The sequence below is a fragment of the Penicillium longicatenatum genome, assembly GCF_028827895.1.
Source record: "Penicillium longicatenatum strain IBT 33135 chromosome Unknown contig_4_segment0_segment0, whole genome shotgun sequence".
NCBI classification, from domain to species: domain Eukaryota; kingdom Fungi; phylum Ascomycota; class Eurotiomycetes; order Eurotiales; family Aspergillaceae; genus Penicillium; species Penicillium longicatenatum.
In genome coordinates this window covers 769387-791885 of record NW_026643122.1, presented here as the reverse complement: position 1 = coordinate 791885, position 22499 = coordinate 769387, and the positions used below count along the sequence as shown (strand labels likewise).

Here is a 22499-nt window from a genome sequence, read left to right as displayed (position 1 = left end):
TGCACGTGATACCCCGTACCTGAATGGACACAACATGGAAAACGCGTCATGAAGAAAGAGGAACGGGACGCGGAAGGTTCCACAGACTACAGTGGAGCCATTCAGAGTACAATCGTACACAGCCTAGAGATTGTGGCTGAGTATCAATGATGAAATCGCTGTATATCAAGTAACGCTCTTATTCTTTACAGTAAAGATTCGACTTTGAGACTTGACTCTTGATGCAATAAGTTATCATTAAATAGTTACTTAAAGTTGTGTCTTATCTAATGAATTTCTTAGTTTTGGCTATGAAACTCTTTCTTGGTTGTCCAAATGTCAAGGTCTTTATAGCATAACTGTCAAACCTAGGAGGCGACCCACAAGTACATCGATGAAAAGGGCACGGCCATTCCACATATCTAATGACACCACTCACAACTGTCTGTCCCGAATTACGAATAATAATCAGGCCAAGAGGTGGACAGCCCGCGTATTTCTCGAGAACCACAGGCTTTAAAGGGATGTCAAATTTATTAGCAACATCTCGAGTCTTCCAAAACTTAGGATTGACTTCCACCACCTTTTGGGACCTTTTTTCAGATTTCCCAGAATCACAAACTTACACGGAACTTGAGCACAGTTACCAGATTGTTGACAGCAATGATAAGTCGCTTGATTCCGAGGCTACTCAAATTCAATTTCGATATTGATATTACACAAACCTACTTAGTTCAGTTTCCGATCGATAACACAAGGTTCAAGAAGAAAAATGGAATAATATTTTATCACGATGATTAGGCCCTTATTGGTCCACAACCGTCAGATAATGTAGTCTAGAATCTAGATGCTAAGAATAAACAAGGGCTAGCAATGTTGAGATGGGGCCCAGAAGATAAGCTAATGATAAACGCCAAACAACCCACTATTCACTGCAACAAGCAGTCGTCAACATGGAGATCCGATGCAGATATGAACGCTCATAAATCACAAGCAAGAATAATAGACTTGATCACCAGTGGCAAATTCCACCTTCGCTGTCGTCCGCTGTCCATGACCCGCATAGGCCAACGACCTCCAGGTGCCCATCGGGATGCTCACCGACTTTACTCAGCGCAGCCGAGCCCACAACCGCGGGTCCATTGCTGAGAAGTCGTCGTGCCCACGCATCGATGGCCGGTTCCCCAGTCTCATCGCGCGCCTGCTTAAGGAACGGAATGAGCGCAGTACCACCGGTTCCTCTTAGCTTCTTGCTATCGGCCGGGGCGGCGGTAGCCAGATTCTGCGGCGCAGGCTGGCTGGGCTTAGCCTGTGACTCGCGACGAGCCCCGCGCGCCTGCAGAATGACGTAGCGGGACACGATCTGAATGTGCTTGTCGCGCATTGCACGCAGCATACCTAGGCAGGCATCGTATGCCAATCTGAGAGCAGGGTCTGTACGACGAGCCTCAACGAAGGACCGGATATTGGCGATGGTGTCGACGTGTTCCAAGAACCGTCTGTGCGGGCCGGGCATATACGCGCGCATCTCATGAATAAAACCGTTCCGAGACTTGGGACCTTCTTCTGTGCTGTTCTCGGTTTGTTCTGGGCGAGATACGCCTGTCGGCCGGTGCTCGACACCCAGCACGATATCGAAGAACTGGATCAGGGAGCTTTGGGCGTTGCTGCCCCCGCCATATTGTCGGTACCGAGGTTCGTTTTGGCCGTCGTCGTACAGGAGCCCATTTGGTAGGCCTGCGTCGGTCATGTTCTTGCTGCCGGCGAGGTAGGGGCGGATACGGTTGTAGAAGATGTACGGGTCGCAGTTGTCGTACATGCGTTGGAGGAGAGAGTTGATCTCGTCTATCATTTCGGCAAGCCGTTGTAGGCACTCAGTTACTACGCGGGCTTTGCCGAGTCGGGCTGCGGCGATGGCTTGCAGCATGAGAGGGATTGAAGGAGCACCGCGGGCCTCGATGGCTACCGAGATGAGGTAGAACCATTGTTCATCTAGTGATCCGGTGAAGGTTTGGAGACAGGCGAGGTTGTCCAGGTCGTCGGTAGGCTCGTCCGGGAAGATGGGCTTGTAGTTCCAGAGACATACGCCGGCGTATGTCGCTACTGGGGGAACTTCAAGTCGGTCACAGACTGAGAACAGGGGTACCGTTAACTGAGGAGGGATTTTCTGTTGCTTGTTATTAGTTTGGAGTTTGTTACTGGTAAATGAGGAGTGCTTACCTCGGCAGGACGGTCACCACCCCATACATAGCCGTGCAACATGAATACCAGGACAACATATGCCCGACGCCACTCGGCATCTGTGCGCAGGTACTCGGTTGAAAGCACGGGTAACCGATCCACAAGACCCCGGACTCGTTTACTGAGAAGTAAGGGTTGCAAGTTGGCAGCAATCGCCTCCCACTTGGCGTAATATGGATCTGGCAGAACTTCCAACGGGAGCTCTGGTGACAGAAAGCCGTTTTCAGGCGAGATGCCGTAGTCCAGCGGTGAAGGTACCGGAGGCAACATTATGAGGGATGCAATGAAATGGAATGAAAATGGGACAAGCTGTACAGGGAAGAGGAGCACGTGTGGATCAGATCTGAAATCAGAGAATCTCCATGCGAATTACAATCCGTAGATCTCCGGCTTGAGACGTGGTCCGAGGTCACGCAACAGAAAATAGACCAGCAAGTTCTCTGATCACTTTATTCTCAAGAGGAATATGTTCAAGGAATGATTGTTGACTTGAACAGGAACAAGGTCCCCAGGGAGGGGTAATGGATGGGTGGCGTGTTTCCAAAGAAAAAAATAGCAATTCTCAATTCCCCGAAAGGCTATTCTCCGGATGCGAACGGAGGGGAAAGTTTACTTCCCAAAAGTCCAGGATTCTGTCCGAGGATTTAAAAAAGAGAATAATTCCAAGAGTAAGATGAATAGAAATGATGCGCTTAAGCGTGTCGATATATTCTAGTTGACTTGGGGGAAAAGAATCGCAGTCCCGGACAGATTTTTCAAGTGTAAATTAAGCGGGAATAGCGTCTGAGCACGTAATAATCAACGAGAGGCATTTCTAAGCCGGGACGAGAATTGCACGAGGTCCGGGCTCAAGATCAGCCTGGATCCGCTGGACCAAGTCCGATATAGGATCCTAAGGTCCGCAATTTAAAGGCCTCAGCGGCCATGATCCGGGACGGCATGGACGGAAATTGGGGGAGGGGGTCGGGCCTGGGAAAGGAAAGCAGAAGCGCAGAAATCTGTCTAGGTTGGTTTATTTTAGATGAGCTTATATATCAAGCTATGGGGAACGGGCCTCCGCGTTCTAGTGATGCGCAGATAGATTGAGTGAGAGCGATTTGGGTCCTGCACGCTAGAGAATGAACCGGTGAGTGTTTCCTCGCCGATTCCGGTCGCTCGCTTAACCCACGCTAAAACCTCGTTCGGTCCTACGGTGAGGGGCGGCCGATCCCCAGATTCGGGGTTCAACGTCACCTCTACCTGGATCTCGATCAATATGTCTCTCTGTTCCCTTCTGCTTGAGACTGCTTGATTCATAATGCACAATTCCTTTTTCTCAGTGTCTCCGGCTTCCCAACTGTCTGATCTGACTTGGGACCAGAATTCCTAAAGCGGTTTAGTGTGTATTATATAATCACTCTTGCCACGCAACGTCACCATATAGGTCACGTGACACCCTGTCATACAGGTCACATGATTTACATTGCAAGCAATGAATTGTCAACCGATTATCTAAGTTATCATTACCCTAGTTAAGTTAACTAGCTAGTTACATGCCTGGGCAGGCACCTTCAGGTTGAATTATATCAGAGCCAGCAACTTAGACATTTCTCTTACTACCCATGTTCTCATTCAGTTTCCAGCAATTTCAAATCTCCGCAAGTAACCTATTCCTCATTCTCACTGAAAGTTCAAATATTCGGCTACAAGAAATGAATCAGCTCATCGACTTACACTCTCGAGTAGAAGCTCACTTACGCAAGAGAAAGAAGCGTATTCGCCAGTCAGGCAATTTCCAGACGCAATAACACGAGCAGATCCCGCACAGTCACTCGCGGTGAAGAACTCGCACTGAGGGGAGTCTCGAACGAGGACACTCCCAGAAATAAGCAAGTCATCCGTGCAGTTTTCCTCTACTTCCATGGTATGCTGCGAACAAGTAGAGCCGGACTCGCCTGCACCAAAGTTGTGGCATGCATTGGAATCGGTCCCTTCGTATGACCGGAAGACTGCGTTTGTGTTGATAATGTTGCAGTCTGTTACGTCCGCGTAGTCATTCACGATCCATGCGAAGGTGGTGGATGCCAAGGCGATAGCCAAAGGAGCGAGGGTAGCAAGCTTCATGGCTGTATACGGCGGATGTAAATTCGTCTGGGCTGGTTTAAGTTGCTAGGCTATGGGGAAATATTTATACTGTACTGTATTTCATTCCAGGCACCTGTTTTGGGGGTGCCGTTGCGAACTCGGGCTTAAGGGCGCCTAAGATTCAGGCCTTGGACCAAATGTGAATGATCACCGCTCAGATCAGTCTCAATACGGCCTCATGTCCCGCTCACTGCCTATGTGAGTGTGCACATGCAGCATTTCAAGGCGTTGAAGGATTAGTGTCGCATTGAGAACCTTGACTATTTCACCTCTTAACTAAGCTGGCATGGTCCACTTGATCAGACCTGGACGCCGGATTCTCTTGGCGGGGCGCCTGTATTATGCGCAAAACATTGGAATAATTGGCCATGTCTTTCTTGTTTTAAAATAGTGGCCCTTTGTAATGAAAGAGGCCTCTATTTAGCATAGTCATTGCATGTCAAGCTTCACAAGTATAACTTGTGTCGGATTAAATCATCGTGTCGGCATGTGTAATAAGAACTATGAACCCTGGGGGCCACTGCCCGTCTGATCAGGACCCCAGGCCTTGGGCAGCGCGACCGGCGGTGTAATAGATGATTTTGGATGAGGGGAGCTGGATGTTTTTTAAGGGCTTCCGAATATTCTCTGGTAGAGTTTTGACCCCTGGTGTTAAGTGTTCTACAGATCTAGGTACCTAACTACTTGTCTGAGCAGACCTCGAGCTTATAGCTGTGAGATACAACAGTAATGAAATTAGAAGATATGATATTGTGCTTCGTATACTTTTTCAACTGATGTACCGAAAGAGTTAAGCCAACTTTGAAGGCTGAAATCCCCATTCTACTCATCAAGATCCGTAATCCGTCTCACGCCACCAGCAGACGACCCCGGCGGCCCAGGGAGTGCTAATTCTTCCTGGCCGGTACTATCATAGCGCCGCTCCTCAACCACCGGAGCTTCTCCCAAGTCTTGGTGTGCTGTACGCACGGTAGTGGTGCCGTCAGGATCAGTGTGCGAAGTAGTAGAGTATCGATGCCCAGTGGCTGCGGTCGTGCCTTCGTCCGTGTTGATTGAAGAGCTGTAGTAATAGGAAGAACTGGTGTAGGAGTCGGACATGTTGGCAATGACTTGTGGCTTCAAATAACTAAAATAAAAAGGTTTTGCTGGGTCTCAAATGACGGAAATATCGTTAATTCGTATGCTTCATGCAAAGAACGTACTTTTTTGGTTGTAGGCTTCTCTATATTTATGTATTCGGTGTGGCGAGTTATGATTTCATTTGCCTTTTCGGCCCCGCCAAATGGCTTTGAGTAGTGGGGGCAAAGTGGCCCTGGCTTGAGTGGGATCCAGTGAGGGGCCAGCACATGCTGTCAGCGTGGAGTACCATGTAGGTTGATGGAATGGTTGATTGTGGATTGTGAAGGAGCATATTGGGAGAGCCCCTGATTTTCCCCAGCCTACATTTCTGTACTTTCTTTGACGCTTTTGACCAGTATTATTACAAGTCATGAGTTATGAAAATTTCTTACATTGATGATGCGTTTCTTCATTGGAGTCGTTAAGCGCTTTCCGAAAGGTAGACGATGGAGCCCACTGGAGTTTCACTTTAATGGCTTCAGCATCGGGTTCTTCCAACTCCGCACTTCAAGCATTAAATCATCTCGCATTTAGACAGGATTTGTAATGATCCAATCAATAACAAGTTGCAAATCAATGATATTTAAAGAACGTACCCACCTGGCATGGACAGGTGTCTGGATATTATCGAATGGTTGCGTCACATCATCAGTGAGCGAAAAGATATACAACGACTTTCTTCAGACATAGCCGCCTCGTTGAAAACAACTGCGAATATATTTTCAAAATGAAATGGGAGAAGGTTGAAGGATATAAATTCGATTTATAAATCAAACATCTTCCATATTCTTGCGACTTCCAAGGTTGTGGCTTTGCTATCTATTGCGCGTGTCATTAGCCTCAGCCTACAGGTGCCTGGAGCCCGAATGTATCAAAGGCTCAAATTTTGCTTTCAACCTATTGGCGATCGTGAATACTAGGCCCATATCACTGAGCAATATAGCCTTCAAATTCTCTTGTTGCTACAAATTGTACTTGAATTGCCGGTGTCGTCCACAGTATGGAATCGCTGATTAAAACCGATCAATCGCGACCCGGGGCCTCATTAAATGTCTCGTAGGTACATTCACTCAGGAATTTGTTCCGGAATGACTCCCTGCCGCTACAACTCTCTCTCTCTCTCCCCCATATCCCCATGATTCTCGTAAAAAATCCCTCTTCCTTCATTCCACACCATAGCTCATTAACTACACCGTCGTTCTTCACTCCCACAGTCTGGCTCCGTGGAATATTTAGTTGGTTCGATTGAATCATTAGCAGTCTGCTTAGTGTGAGGATATACAAGCCCCTATCTGTCTTGGAATGACAATGCAGGTGACAAGTCCGGCCAAGTGGGAAATAACAATCAGTATCACTTTAACATGATGGTCGCAATCGAGTATACTCGCAAAACCGAGTCAGAGAAATCGATGCATAGATGCTAAAGACCTATGCTGGCTGAGCTGAGCGGCAAAGATGACACCAACAACCTGGGAAAGTCCATGACCAAATCTATGTCCACTTGGAAGCTACATCTTGTCTTTGGAATGATCTACGTGTGCGATTCGACCAGATTCATATCTGACTGGAAATTTCTTGAATAGATATCGTGAAATATATGCAAATGTTTAACCGGGCGCCATTCCCATTTTGAGTAGACCAAAGCCGAAATTAACCACAATATTGAAAAGCTTTACTCATCGCTCTGATCATCCGAGTCACTGGTCAGCATGCCGTCATCTATCTCCATCTTTTTAATCACTGTATCGCCATTACGTCCTTTCCCTTCCGCGGCGAACCATGCTTCCCGCTTTTTGGTCTCACGAGCCTCCTTCCTTGCTTGCCGCTGCACCTTGTTACGCTGAGCTGCCTCCTGCTTCTCATGCATCTCGTTGATGTAATCTTGCAGATGGGCGAGATCCGACCGCAGCTGCACAACCTCATCCACGGTGGTGTGTCGAGTCTTGTCATTGACTGCGTCCTTTTTCTTCAGCAGAGCAATTTCAGCCTCTAGCTCAGAAATGCGATCGTCTTGAGCGGGAACGTCAAGCGAGGTATCTGGAACCACAGGAGCTGTGTATGCGACACGGGAGACTTCAGCGCCCGGTTGACGGAAAGCAGCCAGCTCGACGAGACCCTCCTCAATCATGGAGGTGGGGAAGGCTGCGTGGGTGAGGGCCTGAGAGAATTGGGATGTTTGGCGAGAGCGGAGACGTGAGGGGGCGGTCAAGTGTGTGTGGAAAGTGTATGCTGCTGGGACGGCACCAGGGGCATGAGAAGGGTCTGAGAGCGCACCGTCGTGGCGAGGCTTGACAATAGTGTGAATGGTGCGAATTGGCTCCTGCGAGGAATTTGACAGCCCGTTTAGCGGCAAGGAAACCAGATTTGTCACGGGGTGTGTGTAATCAGAAATAGTCGTCGCGAATTTTCGACGCGCAATATTCCATGATAGAACCTTGCCGCTATCGTGTGCAGACAACAGTGTGGTACCATCATACGAGACAATAAGAGCCCTGGTAGCACCGGACTCGGCTGATGGAGGAAGCCATCGGTCTTCAGCGGACACCTGGGCAGGGGTCGATTGTAGAGAGGAGTCGTAGAGAGTATGTTTTACTGAGCCGCTGCGGTAAAAGTCGATCGACTGCACGCTGCCGTCCTCGTATCCAACGTAGCCAGCTCTATCCACCGGATCCAATGCTAGACAGGTCGCCGAGGATGGGAGTAGGTATGTTCGCAGAGCGTGACCAGTGTTATAGTCCCATACGATAGCGGTATTATCTTTTGCAGTTGAGACTGCGATGTTGTTTCGTCCGTTGCTGTGTCCAACAGCCAGAGATGTGATGGCGGCACGGTGGTTGGAGAAAGTCCGAATGGGCGAGTTTGGTGGCTGTCGGTCCTGACCCTGAGCGGGTTTTGAAAAGGAAAGAATGCCAGGCAGAGACCAGACGTGTATGCTGGCATCAGCGGAGCCTGACAGAATGAAGTTCGAAGTGGGGTCGACGACGAGCGAGGTGACCGGCTGTAGATGTGAGGCGGTGGTAGCCACTTGACGTCCGGTGCATGTCTGAAACACGCGCACGAATTAGTCTGAATCCACTAAATCTCTGACAGATCCGAAAATAAACAATTGATGTATCATACCTCCCACAGAATCAATCGGCCTCCCTCCGTGCCAAGAACTAGCACATCACCATGCTTGGCTCCGACGACAGCAATGCTGCGGATCCGCTCCGGAAATGGTACAAGAGCCTCCTGGTTTCCCTTTTCCCGACTGTAGACATGGACGACGGCCTTGTCCGCCTGTGCTGCGAAAATATGCGACGGGCTCACGGCCAAGCAATTTGGTGTGGTCGAGCTCTTCTTGAAAGTGGATCGTAGCTGGGGGGCAGGCTGGAATTCATGCACGCAAATGCCGACATCCCGGAGAGTGGCGGTCGGAGTTTTAGCGGATGACAGCGTCGCCGCTATGAACGATTCGGAAATCATGGGGAATGGGGCGCTTGCATGAATTATGGGAGAAGATCATTCCTCGCAGCCGAAAGAAAAAAAAAAGCTACGCGATAAGTCCAATCGATAAGGCAGTTTGCACTGTTTGTGGCCCCACCGCCTACCAGGAAATGCAACTACAGTATGAAGATGTGATCAATCCTAAATCTTCTCCTCATTCGATCAGATCTAACCCGTGTTCGCGTTTACTTTAATTCGGCTAATTTCATAGGACCGTCGAACTGACATCTATCATCTACTTCAGCCATGTTTGGGGATAAGCGGGGCTTTGAATGGGACCTGTCAATCCCCGGGAATGTCGACGGGATCCGCGAAATTGGAGTGGCCAGCAGAAATTTAGAGGAATCATTATGATGATCTATCGAATTTGTCAATGATAATCCGTGGCATTTTACATGGTATGCTCAGAGCCGCTAACACAGTTGGGAAGAAAAAGAAAATGGCACTTATGCACGCCATGACGAAGCATGTTATCATTTATATCCCAAGTTTCAGAGTCTGGTCAGGCATGGGTGACTCCGATGCAAGGGATGGCAACCCCATGAAGGGGGCTCCCCCATTGCTATTGCAACGAGACACTGCAGCCAATGAAGACCCGCTCGGGTACAGTGCAACACACCCTGTGGTCGATCTTATTGCCCTTCTCAAGGGCTGTGATTCGCTAATCCCCCTTTTGCATCCCATTTGTCTCATTCTTCGTCCCGAACTATGACGATTATAGGCGACCCGCAAAGGGTCTATCCACGTTGACAGCGTGCTGCAGACCATCAATAGCAATCTAGGGCCAATCATCCCCCACCGCCTGCTTAGATCTCACCTTTCTCGGGCATGCAAGGACAATTTGACTCTCATTCTCAGCTATTATTATGATGGCCCGTGCCTCAAGAGCTGAGCTCACTTCGTGGAAAGAAACCCAGAATCCTTGAAGGGGCGAATCCTCATCTGAACATACTCGAGTTTCTTCATGGCAGGGTGTTGAGTTCCTTGTCAAGGGATGTTCTACCTTGTATACCTGGTGACCCTATCGTCCTTGAAAGTCAAAATTAGCGTCACTCTGACTGTATAAGTCCATATTGTGCCCCTGCATCGTGCGGAGGTTCCAGTGCTTCCACGACTGCATTTCATTCTCATCCAGGTAACTCTTGTGCGACCGCATGTTGCTTTTTCAGCATTTGAGCTGGGACTAGAACAGCCTCATCTGAAAGGCGCAGTATGCCTACCATGGACTGCGGTATTACTAAAAGGCCCAACAACGCATGCTTCCCGGCCCCGATTCAAACTCACATAAACAACCAAGAGTCATATTCATCCGCGCCGAGCCACGATGCCATGGCAATTCCTGACCCCATCCCCTCGCCACGCCGATGGTCTCCTACATATCAGCCCCGAAGGAGGAGCAGACAATTTCCGACATTGTCATTCGTGCCGTCACCTACATTGCCTCGTTCGGAGGTTCATGATTCCTCAACTACCTCTCTATGCCGGCGGCCCGCGAGTAGAGGGCCACCCATTATCTCACCTTTTCGCTCGGTACGCAGAATGAAGGAACCTTTCCAGCTGATGCTCCCGTCGTCACCAGCGTCATGCGACAGCGCGCCGACATTCCGCCCCAAATCCACCAGGGAATCTAAGCTACCAGGCGGCCATACCCTGCGAACATGGCGCTCCGATCAAAATTTGGGGTCTGCTAGCATGTCTGCTTTTGGCCTTCTGCCCAGTCCCCCGATATCAGAATCCAGAGCTGGCAGTGCGGGGGCTAATACCTCATATTTTGAGTGCAAAGACGAACCGAAAGAGGCGGACATCATAAATGAGGATCTACGAAAAGAGCCAAGCTTGCCTGAACTAGAGGAGTCGATTGGATTGAGTGGAGAATTGGAGGACAGTGACGCAGAAAGGATTAACTATCAAGCCTATCGCCCGTCTGACTGGAACGAAGAGCCCCACGAACAACCCCAAGAACAAAGGTGGACGGAAGTGACTAGTGTCCACGAAGCACATTCGAATCTCATCCGGCAGTGTGAAGGCAATGAGTCAAGAAAAGCCACCACGAGCCATGATGGGCTTTCAAGTCCTATCACTTCACCTTCAGCGCCCACTTCTAGTCATGTTCCAGGCAGTTCGCCGAGACCCCAAAGGCCGAGGACCGCCACTGTCTCAAGCGAAGCTAGTTGGATACCCAGTAACCTGGCGTATTGCGAGACATGGCTGAAGGGCGTGCCTTTTGATCCGATTTCTGGAAAGGATGAGAACATCAGAGAATCCAACCGTAGAAAGGTCCAAATTGTCGAACAAGATCCACCACTTCCAATGCCGAAGATTGAGTTCATCCCGGGGATGAAGTCTCTCGATGAACCACTGGTAAGTGATGAAATATCCCACACTGTAGCTGATGAATCTCCAGCCATTCTAATATTTCTGCAGAGATTCGCTGTTGCAAGCAAGCCTAAAAACAAACCAAGATTGGTTGATATTGCTCGGCAGTCCTCTCCAATGCCACCTCCGCAATCTTTACTACCACACCCTGTGCCAATGACTCCGGACCAGCGGCAAGAGGAAGTATCTGCTTTCAGTCCTGATACACCACTTGAAAACCCCCTGGACATGTCGGATAGTGGTTATGGCACGCGGGAGTCAGGTTACTCCCTGGATACATACGAAGATGGCAAAGATGACGATGTGTACACTGATCCAGGGTCATTAACCTCGGACAGCGTCACATCTACTGTGATCGGCGAACGACCTGGCACCGCGCAGGGAGAGCGCGACACTTTTCCCCAGCCAGAAATCCGGTCGGGGAGTCTAAGCCCAGAAGCAACGCCACAACCAGACAATTCTCCAAACCGCAGGTCTACCAAGTCTGTCAAAGAAGAATCCGACGAAGCAACCCCGTGGGATGATGCTGACCATGAGTGGACCTTGGATGATCATCAGTGGACCCTTGACGAACTTGAACATTCTGTTAAAGACTTTCCTCGCCACATGCTTCGACTCACATCACCTGCAATCCTCCATGTACGAAAGAGCGATGACAAGAATTTCCTTCGTCCATTCCGAACAATATTCCCTGAAGTCACCGAGAATCTGCTAGATTGTCTCTGCGCAGCTCTCATCGCCCGCAACTATCTCCTTTCCCTATCTACAATTCACCGCCACAAACCTTCTTTACTGGCGCGAAATGACACATATGGCATAGATGCCATCCCCACCAAAGCATACAGCACACTGGGCATTCAGCTCCCATCCGGGTCCCCCGGCCGTACCAAAGACCGAGTCCTTGGGTCCCGCAGCTCAGAACTGCGTCGGCAAGTCGAGGCGATCATCGACAACTTGCTCTTCGCGATTTGTGGTCGATCTGATGAAGTGCTTAAATCTGCGATTGAAGTTCTTGCCCAGGTGTTGGAAGTGAATGCCCCCTAAGCTTCCCTCTTTCCCTATCTTTCACAATTTCCTTGTGTCTCTATAAACCTCCTCTCTTTGGTTTCCATTTCCCATTTCCTCAATCGTCTCTATCCAGCATGGCTCTCTTTCATTCTGAGCAACAATTATCTCTTCATCACTTACCCGACCACCGATTTTTTCTTTCCCGTCATCTTCATACCCTGTCATCGCGATTCGTTCCCTTCGAATTGTTCTTGAGCTTGTGTCACATGTACAATTAGTAGCAAAGTACTATAGTAAAGCATAATCATAATAGCCATTGCTATAACCCTCGCTTTCTCTAATTAGCTAAATCAAACACTACACTCGCCATAAACATACATCGGTGACGGACGGGACTTCGGGAAGCACCTTGGATGATTGAGCCGCCACCATCTCCACTGCTGACTCATCCGAGAATCCCGCGGGAAAGCCCAGCTATCTTTCTCTGCAGATTGCGGATCAGAACCTCAACACCTCACATACACACCATAATGGCCGCACCAGCACGAAGCCTACGGCGCCTATCGTCCGTAAGGACATCCCTTTTATCTGCCCCGTCAACCCTCTCCCCCCTCCACTACCGCACCTATGCCACGACCGACAGCGGCTCCGCCACTAACACACCGGGGATCACCCGTCGGCGAAAGACCTCCTTTCAAGACAAACTTAATGCCGGCCCCTCCTTCTCCGATTTCGTCTCGGGCGATGCAGAGGAAGTTCTCGATCCCGCAGAAGCCTACGCTCTCAAGACAGCCATGGTCGGCCCAGCTGGTCGCAAGAAGGAAATGACTCGGCTCCCCGAATGGCTTAAGACTCCTATCCCGGACTCGAAGAACTACCAGCGCTTGAAGAAGGATCTCCGTGGATTGAACCTGCACACTGTTTGCGAGGAGGCTCGATGCCCTAACATTTCCGATTGCTGGGGTGGAGGCGATAAGGCTGCTGCTACCGCTACTATCATGCTTATGGGCGATACTTGTACACGCGGATGCCGGTTCTGCAGTGTGAAAACTAGTCGTACACCCGCAGCACTCGACCCGCACGAGCCGGAGAACACAGCTGAGGCTATCTCACGATGGGGACTTGGATATGTGGTTTTGACTAGTGTTGACCGTGACGATCTTGCTGATGGAGGTGCGCACCACTTCGCCGAGACCGTCATCAAGATCAAGTCCAAGGCTCCGAACATCCTGGTCGAGTGTTTGACTGGTGATTATCGTGGAGATCTCGAGATGGCGCAGGTGGTTGCGCGGAGTGGATTAGACGTTTATGCGCACAATGTTGAGACCGTTGAGGCTTTGACTCCTTTTGTGCGTGATCGTCGCGCTACTTTCCAGCAGTCGATTCGGGTTTTGAAGGCTGCTAAGGAGGCGAAGCCTGATCTTATCACGAAGACAAGTCTTATGCTGGGTCTTGGTGAGACGGATGAGCAGCTTTGGGATGCGCTGCGCCAGTTGCGTGCTGTTGATGTTGACGTTGTCACCTTTGGTCAGTACATGCGTCCTACCAAGCGTCATATGGCTGTTCATGAGTATGTCACTCCTGATCGATTTGAGGCTTGGCGCCAGCGTGCGCTTGATATGGGTTTCCTATACTGTGCTTCTGGACCTTTGGTTCGCAGCAGTTACAAGGCCGGCGAGGCGTTCATTGAGAATGTCCTGAAGAAGCGTCGTGGTGGAGCTGGAGCCACTGAACAGACTGTCGAGCAGCCTGTTATCCAGACTGGCGAGGCAACCCGCTAGGTCCGGTTCTTGTCCATTCTTTTATCTCAAAAAATAATATGCATGGTTTATGACCGCTCTTTGGTATTGCGCGCGGCTCATGCACCATTCACTCGGCGCCGAGATTGCATCTGGTTTGGCTTCGGTTTGGGGTTGGGAATTCATTCACTGTTTTCGACAATCCATTTCAACATTGTCTTGTATCACCATCAACGGTTCCTACCTTATCTATATTCTAGGCGTTCTCATGGAGTTTCTTAGAAGCAATTACATAAACCAAATTTCTAGTTTCCAAGGTATTCTTTCAACGTGTGCATTTCTCATTCGACTACGTATCGGTCGTGAAGCTAAAAGTAAGCTGTACGTCCGGACGAGTCTTCAGTTCAACTATACCATCTACGTTCAAGGAAATAGCAAAGATACAGCTACACCAGCTATATACCGCACTGCACGAGGCTCTCCCCTCGATCCTACTCCTCTTCCTCTGACTCCAGGGTAACTCGAAGCTGTTCAAATGAAAAGGGAAATGAGTATCAACAGATGCGGAAACAGGTAGCTCGTGTAAGCTGTCGTCACCGGTATCGCATCAAATAAAAAAGCGGACATAAAATGGGTATTGCGTTCCAAGACGTAAATAGATCCACCTGGGAAAAGACGGCGCTCACATATAGCCTATGCCACTATTGGGCCTTGGCACCGGTGAGCTCCAGTATGTCCTCCTTCTCCAGACCGAACAGGTGGAGAATGTCGACCAAGCTCTCTCCGTTAATGCGGGTTGGAGCCTCGAGCTGGACCTTGGACTTGGCGCGCCAGGCGACACCAAGGCCAGCCTCGTGAAGCATGAGAAGATCATTGGCACCATCACCGACAGCCAGTGTCTGGGAAATGGGAATGTTGTTCTCGGCGGCGATGGATTTGAGGAGACTGCGCTTCTGGGCAGCATCAATGATGGGCTTCGACTCGACCAGTTTGCCGGTCAGGGTCTGAGTTTCAGTGTCGATTTCAAGCTAAATAGAGAATTAGTTCAGCGATCCATTAGCAGGACAGTAGTGTTTTTTGGGGAGTATTACGTGATTGGCGACCGCATAGTCCAGTCCAAGCTGTTCGGCTAACCACTCTGCGAGAGGTTGGAAGCCACCGCTCAGAACGGCCATCTTGTATCCCATCATCTTCAAAGCGGCGCAAAGCTCGCGGGCGCCCTTTGCAATGGTGATGACTGATTTGAGCTTCTCGAAGACGTCAGCAGGTACTCCCTTGAGAAGGCTGACGCGCTCCTTGAGCGATGCCGCGAAGTCCAGTTCGCCGTTCATCGCGCGCTCGGTGATTTCCTAACACAATTAGTTTTTCTAACAGCTTGAAATATGACAGATCAATTCAACATACAGAAACCTCCTTCTCAACTCCAATGAACTTGGCAATCTCGTCGATAACCTCGTTCTCGATAAGGGTGCTGTCCATGTCAAACACAGCCAACCGCTTGTGTCGGCGGAAGACACTCTCCTGCTGCAGTACAACCTCGACATTCCACTCGCGCTCAAAGCGCCAGATGCTCTCGTGCTTGCGCAAGTCCTCAAAAGAGAGGTATTTGGGGTCCGGAGGGGGGAGAATGTGACCTCCACAATGCGGGGTTGAGCGTCACGGTCCAGGCAGCGGTGTGAGGTGTTCATACGCTGGTAAGGCGTTGGCAGAGACTCAAGAACCTGCAGGAAGTTGGTCAAACACAACTGCGACACGTAAGGTCCGTAGATGTGATCCAGTGGTTCCGGTTCCGGAGCAGGCGGTTCGCGGGGGAACTTGTCCATGTCTTCTGTGGGGGCGGAGCCTTCAGGAACATGAGGTAAAGGCAGCTGCTCGCCCGCAGCTGGGTTGGGCGAGGAATCGGGGTGAAAGTGAGGGTGAACGGGTTTTGAGGATTTGTAGAAGATTGTTGCGACGATGCGCGGGGTGCCCGTCTCGAGGGGGTTAGCCTGGTGGTTGAATATACTATGGGTGACACCGCTGTCGTGGACCCGTTCGGGGTCTGGGCTAATAGGGTTGATTGAGACCTCGCTGAGTTGGGAGCCTAGGACTTCGCCGATATTCTGGCTGACGGAGAGCGGGGGCTTATATTGTTGGTGGTCTTGGAGGAATGAGCTGCTGCGCATTTGGCCTAGCGAGGGCCGCTGGCGGGAGGTGATTTGGTCAGCCATGGCCTTTCACTGGGACTTTGGAGAAGTTGGACTGGATGGGACTTAAGCTGGGAACCAACGATCGCTTTTCTCGAGAAAACATTGCCGATCCTGGCCCGTCACGTGGCCAGTTGGTGGGGGTTCCGCACCGGCTTGCGTCACTTCTAATCAAACTGTCAAAAGTACTCATTGAAAGAAAATATTAGCATGAGTGATACGTCGATAGAAATATTAACTGCGCGATGAGAAACGCTACTTGCTGACCAGGAGAACGACTTGTTGGACTCCATGTCAGTATCGGCATCTTGTGTATGGGCAAATTGGGTCGTCGATCACAATGAAAAGTCCAAGTAGAAGATTTATTAAGCATTCTAGAGGTGAGTAGATGTAAAATAACTGGAAGCCTTAATATTTTCAATGCATATACCTTGCCAGAAAACAACCAAAATCTGACTATGTAGATTGAGAAATGGGAGTTCGAAGTTATTCGATTTGGATCATTCATTCAGTAGAATGATTCTACACTGCAAATGGAGGTGAGTAGAGCCCCGCTTTTGGTCAATATGCTGTCAGACATTGAAATGATCATCGCGTTTCGAAAGCCCGATTGATTGACTGAATGAACGTACTGATAACGCCCTTGCAGCAGTTCATGGGATCCAACTTAGGGTTGGCGGGCTGCACGTGAGACCCCTCCCAACGACACATTGATAGACGCTCGATGAAAAAGAAAAATTAAAAAAGACTTTTAATGTTCAGAACTACGTAAAATTATTATGGTTTTTAGAATAAGTGAATATTTATTCAGGACACAAGTTATGCTTTTGTCTCTAGTCATGCGAAGGTCATTATCATGTCTCAACGGTCCCAATAAGGGCCGCGAGCGGAAACCAAACTCCCTATTTACAAACGGGGGAGTGGGCTGTTTTGTCTTTTTGGGAATAAAATCCCGATAACATATAAAATCATGGATGTGCGTCGGTCTTAAAAGAGCCGGTTCGCACCGCTCAAACGAGGATGAAAAATAAAGAAAGCCGAGGTATCATTAAAACGCCATGAGGTATGCGATGGAGGATGCAAGGAACAAGAGCGACGGGATCATTGAGCTGCAGAAAGCTGAGCGTGCAATGCAGATGTCAAAGCTTCCTCTTGGCGCTTGCGCTCCATCTCCATCAAATACTGAGCATACTTGGAACGGGGGTTGTGGATACCACACTCGGTCTTCTGCTGACCCTTCCAGCGACCAGAGCGTTCATCCTCGTTCTCGGCAACGGGCTGGGTGGAGTGCCAGTCACCGACACTCTTGTAGCCACGGTCAAGGAGCTCGTTGTAGGGAACATTGTTGTCCCGGGCATATTGCTTGACCTGGTCAAAGGACCAGTTGGCCATGGGGTTGATCTTGATAAGGCCAGCCTCGTCAACTTCAATGACGTCGAGGTCACCACGCTTGCCACCCTGGCTGCGACGGCGACCGGTGAGGACGGCGTGGACATTCAATTCACGGTAGGCACGCTGGGCAGGCTCAACCTTGGCAACCCAGTCGTAGAGCTGGTCATCAACCTCCCACAGACGGGAGCCATACTTAGATTCGAACTCGGCAGCAGTCTCGGCACCAGCAGGCTTATACACGTGGACATTGTTCAACGGGTAACGCTTGCGGACCCGGTCGACCAGATTAAGGGTCTCGGAGAAGTGGTGCAGCGTATCGAGGAAGATAAGATCCACCATCTGGGGGCGGGGAACATCCAATTTGGACAACATGTCCAGGGTGACCAGGCCAGTAAGACCAAAGGCAGTAGTCTGGAAGAGATGAGGGAGTGATGTAATGCACCATCTCAAGATATCTATTGAGGGGTAAGAGTCAGAAACCATACATGGAAACCTTTGCTATAGCGGGGTTTCACGGATAGCATACCTTGAGGCTCGAGGAACTGCAACTGGCGGTTCAAAAACTGAAGATGAGGCTTGGTGAAGACAATCTCTGGGATGTATTCTTCACTAGAGGAGCCTCCACTGACATAGCCAGACTCGGTCATATTGTCTCGAGAGTCAATGCCCTCTCCATCAGATGGGTACTGGACAGGCATCTTGGCCGGCATTTTCAAGGCGTGCACAAAGAGTAATGTGTAAGAGAAATAGATGTATAAACGCCTAGGGTAAGGTGTTTAACTGTACACAACAGGGAATTGAAGCACCGAAAATGGATATGGGGATGATGATGGGAAGAGGAACAAAGGTCAGGCTCCGAATAATATAGGCTGTAGAGGCAATGATGTGATTTTTCGTGCCTGGCATACTTCCGATTTCCCTAGCCGTCCTTTCATTTGAGCACGACATCGGGGTCTCGAGTGGGTCCTTGAAAATTCGATGGCGTGCTTATTGATGCCTGGGTGCCTGAAATGGCGTGATTGCGTGCTCACATTCTCGGCATCTTTGGTCGCTGTAGTCTCCCGTACCTACTCAAATGAGGCAAGTCTGGAGGACCATGCCCGGTTTTCCACCCCATTATGCTTTAATAATCAAGCAGTAACCTCGAATCTGGTTAGAGAGGGTGCTTAGTGCTGAGCAATCATTCCCGCGGAGCTCGGAAGCTCGTAGAAAGCTTTCCAAACTCCGGTTCTTCCCAGATCCGGGGCTGATTAATCCACGTCGGCAGTCCCGTTTATCAGGGTCTGGCATCATTGCCTAATGATGATGTTAGCACTTTTCGAGAAGCTTAATGGAACTTGTAAAGCACATAATGATCTGTGATGGTGTCATCTGGAGTGCAGCTGTGGCGGGTCCTGTTCTTGCCTCAATTCCGGGAGATCGAATGGCGTGCGATTTGTCGTGATGTAATTTTGCCAGGCGGCAACAGGTCACATGATGAAAAATGCTATAGATCAGGTCTATCGCAACATCAATCCATGGTTCCAATGTCAAGAACATAGAGTATAAATCCCACTGCAAGGCTTCGCAACAATTAGTGGTGCGAAATCTTTTCGCCAGCTTGCCGTTCTTGATCATTCGGCTACCTAGGGTCTCAATTTGCCTATTTGGGCAAACCCCAGAGCTCACGTGCTTGCAAGGACAATTGATACTTCGACCATGACTGAAATTCTAACATCGGTTATTGGCAGGACTTATCATTCACGATTTCAAAAAGCTGTCAAAAAAAACCGCCACACTTTAGAAACGTCGTCAGGCAGTCATGTAAGCACCTGCAATGGGATAACAAAAAATCTCACACACTCACATCCACCAAGAAATGAAAATACTCTGATCAGCCCCAATCTCATAGCCTCGAGATCAAGTAGGCAGAGTTCAACTTGAATTTTTCTAAGGTTGCTTAAGGGCTAGATTTCAGCATAGCTAATTACCTTGCTCCTCGCCTTGAGCTGGAAATACACCATCATTTTGTCTCGATTCGCAAGTTGTCGCCCATGGAGTCTGTGAGACCTGGCATCCGGCCATGAATGATCCGCGCTTCCGTCATCAACAATGAGGGATCAAAATATTCGTATGGAAGCACTGGAAACCTTCAGAAATTGATAAAAAAGCTTCTCATCTCGAAAACCAGAATCAAATATAGATAAATAGGCAGTCGAAACACCCCGTTCCAGTTTTTACAATCTTAAATCTCTTCTGATCCTCCAGGTATATACAAGCAAGCCGGGCGGACTCTGTATGGGCGTAGGCCTGTGGCGATATATAGTAACCACCTGCGCAAATGAACCTCAGAATATGCAAAGTCACGCTTCAATCAACCGCCGGTTCCAGGCTCATGAGCCTAGGTAGGCATGACCAAATATTGCAGAAAATAACTTATGCAAGAGTCAGATAAAGCCTTCCCGAAACACCAACTTAAAATAAAAACTTCCAAGCGAAAGCTTTGAAACAACTGAATCACTCCTGAGCGATGAAGCTTAAAATCATGGAATTCTGATCAAGTCGTAATCCAAATAAAAAATGGTACTCAAAGGAGAGGTGGACCTTGAAGGCCTGCCATATTTTGTGGGGCCGCTGATCGGAAAATACCCACTTGTGGGTATTCTCCAGTCAGTATAAACAGTCATTTTGATTCCTGGCTCGGTGTTCTACCATGAACCAAAGGCCAGTTTCTGAAAAATTCCCCAGTTTCTTGGACGTAAGTGATACTTCGAAGCGAATATTACGTTTGTTTCTAATCTAAGAACTGCTAGTTCAAGATGTTTTTACGTGCGTCGCGCCACACGTTAAAAACAACCCGACTCTTCAGAGGCAACGGAGTCAAATTCCAGTAGGTCAATGATAAACCCCTCCATTTTACCCTCTAAAAAATTATTCAAAGAAGCCTCTCAACTCAAAACATACCCACCGAGTCCCCCCGTGATCACCTCGCTGCACAACGCTTGAACCGACCGGTTTCCCCCCACCTTAGCATATACAAATGGCAGTTTGTTTCCTCAGCATCAATACTCCACCGAATAACCGGAATCGTACTCTCAGGAGGTCTCTACGCTTTTGGAACGCTGTACCTACTGTCCCCGACGCTGGGTATCAACCTCTACTCGACAACTATAGTCGACGCATTTGTGGCGTTACCGTCTGCGGTGAAGACCGGTGTCAAGTTTGGGATCTCAATTCCCTTCACATACCATGCGTTCAATGGACTGAAGCAATTGATTTGGGATACGGGCTGTCTATTGGGGAAGAAGCAGAGTGGAAGAGCATCGTGGGTCGTTTTGGTTTGTTCTATGAGTGCATCTTTGGGATTGGCTTTGTACAAGCCTGGACATAATGATGTCTAATAGGTAACATGTAAGCTCAATATTTGGATATCGTACAATCAAAGTAGAACTTTGGAGAAGTTTTCATTTTGAAGGCCCCTTCAGAAGTTGATGGATTTGAGCCATTGAATCCTTTGCAACTTCGCCCGTCTCGGATAATGGTTTCTGTAGTACTAATTTTGCAAAGACGCATAGATCAGACGCGTGGTAGGTGATTCCCGCTCGGTAAATCTCTTGCTGGCTTAATCGGGATTTGAGTCGTTCCCACAGACTCATCCACCTAGAGAGCGCCCTTTCGAGTTGGCGAGTGGCGTCGGACATGTCGCAAAGACTTGATCTTAGCCCGAATATTATTGGTTGGAATGCTTTGGTTAAAACATTCTTTAGCTTTTTACTCCGAGGAAAAGGGTTTGTCATCGAATGCTTACCGGAGACAACAATAAAAAGAGCAAATACGTTGAGATTGCTGTATCTCGGGTCATCAAGTCCTGGCCAGTCATCGGATAGCAGTTCCTGTACAAATGTTTTCAGAGGTGGGGGTCGTTGATATTTCCGTTCGCTTAATGCCCATGTCTCCCATGTAGCACTGTCCCGAATATCAATACCCCTTTCCTCAGCTGGCAGATCAAATCCAAACTCCGATGCCGTGAATTGGGGAGGGGTATTGAGAAACATGATATTGTGGCAGTCAAGCATAGTGATTGAGGCCATCAATCTGTATGTCATTAGCACTGTGAAAGAGGCGTGTATTTAAAACAGAATGTACCTGATACAAGTCTCATTTTTTATAAATTTTGCATGACTCAAGGGTGTATTTGAGCAGTGCCATTGATTCTTGATTTGTGTCATGGATATTGCCCGAGCAATAGACACCAGGGCTGGATACCGTTGTATTCGCACCCTCCGCCGGGCATCTGCCTTGGGGCTAGCCAGCTGAATAAGAATAATAAGAATCGCCGCTTGTATGCTTTCAATCTCAATCTCATCCAAGCTGTCACTATCCCGTGATTGCTGGTTGTATACGAGTCGAAGAAAATTAGAATCTTCAAAAACAACTTGTTCCGCCACGTCAACATAAATTGTAGCTTCTGACTTTGCATGATCAGAAAGCCCACAATTTGCGCCCAACAAGAAGATGGCGAGAAGAAGGGGTGTCGAGGTAGTTTCCAGATTGAACGAGGATTTCAAGACGATGCGAGATCGAGGGCGAACTGTATGGTCAAAATAGGCATTGATGAAATCGCCAACATTTCTCTCGTTGAAAAATGCGCGCTCACGGTTGACATCGAACCCTTCGGAAACATGGCTGTGTGAGGCGTATATTCTGGACAGGCAATCGATCATTTTGTCAGCAGCCAACTGTCGTTGTTCCGGTTCATCGAGCCCTTCCGGCGGCGGTGAGATTCGACACTGTCTCTCTTGTGTGATAGGCCTAAAGAAAAGCGCCCAAGAATCCTCAACGAAGAGATCACTTCTTTCAGCCTCCACTT

General features: G+C 49.0%; 9 protein-coding genes across 9 annotated transcripts; 3 read left to right on the top strand and 6 right to left on the bottom strand.

The window, feature by feature from the left end:
* Positions 1 to 991: 991 nt before the first annotated feature.
* On the bottom strand, positions 992 to 2490 carry N7484_007087 (indoleamine 2,3-dioxygenase; the record flags this gene model as incomplete). The annotated part of the gene is made up of 2 exons (XM_057117474.1): positions 992 to 2146; positions 2200 to 2490. 2 exons carry the CDS (start codon positions 2488 to 2490, stop codon positions 992 to 994), a joined length of 1446 nt encoding a protein of 481 aa, XP_056970509.1.
* A 1431-nt stretch (positions 2491 to 3921) lies between these two features.
* Positions 3922 to 4323, bottom strand: N7484_007086 (uncharacterized protein; the record flags this gene model as incomplete). Its single annotated transcript, XM_057117473.1, has 1 exon — positions 3922 to 4323. One exon carries the CDS (start codon positions 4321 to 4323, stop codon positions 3922 to 3924), a length of 402 nt encoding a protein of 133 aa, XP_056970508.1.
* An 843-nt stretch (positions 4324 to 5166) lies between these two features.
* Positions 5167 to 5442, bottom strand: N7484_007085 (uncharacterized protein; the record flags this gene model as incomplete). Its single annotated transcript, XM_057117472.1, has 1 exon — positions 5167 to 5442. One exon carries the CDS (start codon positions 5440 to 5442, stop codon positions 5167 to 5169), a length of 276 nt encoding a protein of 91 aa, XP_056970507.1.
* A 1693-nt stretch (positions 5443 to 7135) lies between these two features.
* On the bottom strand, positions 7136 to 8928 carry N7484_007084 (putative ribosomal assembly complex component Ipi3; the record flags this gene model as incomplete). The annotated part of the gene is made up of 2 exons (XM_057117471.1): positions 7136 to 8506; positions 8584 to 8928. The coding sequence occupies 2 exons, from the start codon at positions 8926 to 8928 to the stop codon at positions 7136 to 7138; spliced, it is 1716 nt and encodes a 571-aa protein (XP_056970506.1).
* A 460-nt stretch (positions 8929 to 9388) lies between these two features.
* Positions 9389 to 9661, top strand: N7484_007083 (uncharacterized protein; the record flags this gene model as incomplete). The annotated part of the gene is made up of 1 exon (XM_057117470.1): positions 9389 to 9661. One exon carries the CDS (start codon positions 9389 to 9391, stop codon positions 9659 to 9661), a length of 273 nt encoding a protein of 90 aa, XP_056970505.1.
* An 827-nt stretch (positions 9662 to 10488) lies between these two features.
* N7484_007082 (uncharacterized protein) lies at positions 10489 to 12369 on the top strand (the record flags this gene model as incomplete). The annotated part of the gene is made up of 1 exon (XM_057117469.1): positions 10489 to 12369. The coding sequence occupies one exon, from the start codon at positions 10489 to 10491 to the stop codon at positions 12367 to 12369; it is 1881 nt and encodes a 626-aa protein (XP_056970504.1).
* Positions 12370 to 12863: 494 nt separating this feature from the next.
* Positions 12864 to 14114, top strand: N7484_007081 (lipoate synthase; the record flags this gene model as incomplete). The annotated part of the gene is made up of 1 exon (XM_057117468.1): positions 12864 to 14114. One exon carries the CDS (start codon positions 12864 to 12866, stop codon positions 14112 to 14114), a length of 1251 nt encoding a protein of 416 aa, XP_056970503.1.
* A 659-nt stretch (positions 14115 to 14773) lies between these two features.
* N7484_007080 (phosphoserine phosphatase SerB) lies at positions 14774 to 16282 on the bottom strand (the record flags this gene model as incomplete). The annotated part of the gene is made up of 4 exons (XM_057117467.1): positions 14774 to 15100; positions 15164 to 15421; positions 15477 to 15706; positions 15763 to 16282. The coding sequence occupies 4 exons, from the start codon at positions 16280 to 16282 to the stop codon at positions 14774 to 14776; spliced, it is 1335 nt and encodes a 444-aa protein (XP_056970502.1).
* A 1077-nt stretch (positions 16283 to 17359) lies between these two features.
* On the bottom strand, positions 17360 to 18360 carry met16 (phosphoadenylyl-sulfate reductase (thioredoxin); the record flags this gene model as incomplete). The annotated part of the gene is made up of 2 exons (XM_057117466.1): positions 17360 to 18105; positions 18177 to 18360. The coding sequence occupies 2 exons, from the start codon at positions 18358 to 18360 to the stop codon at positions 17360 to 17362; spliced, it is 930 nt and encodes a 309-aa protein (XP_056970501.1).
* Positions 18361 to 22499: the final 4139 nt, after the last annotated feature.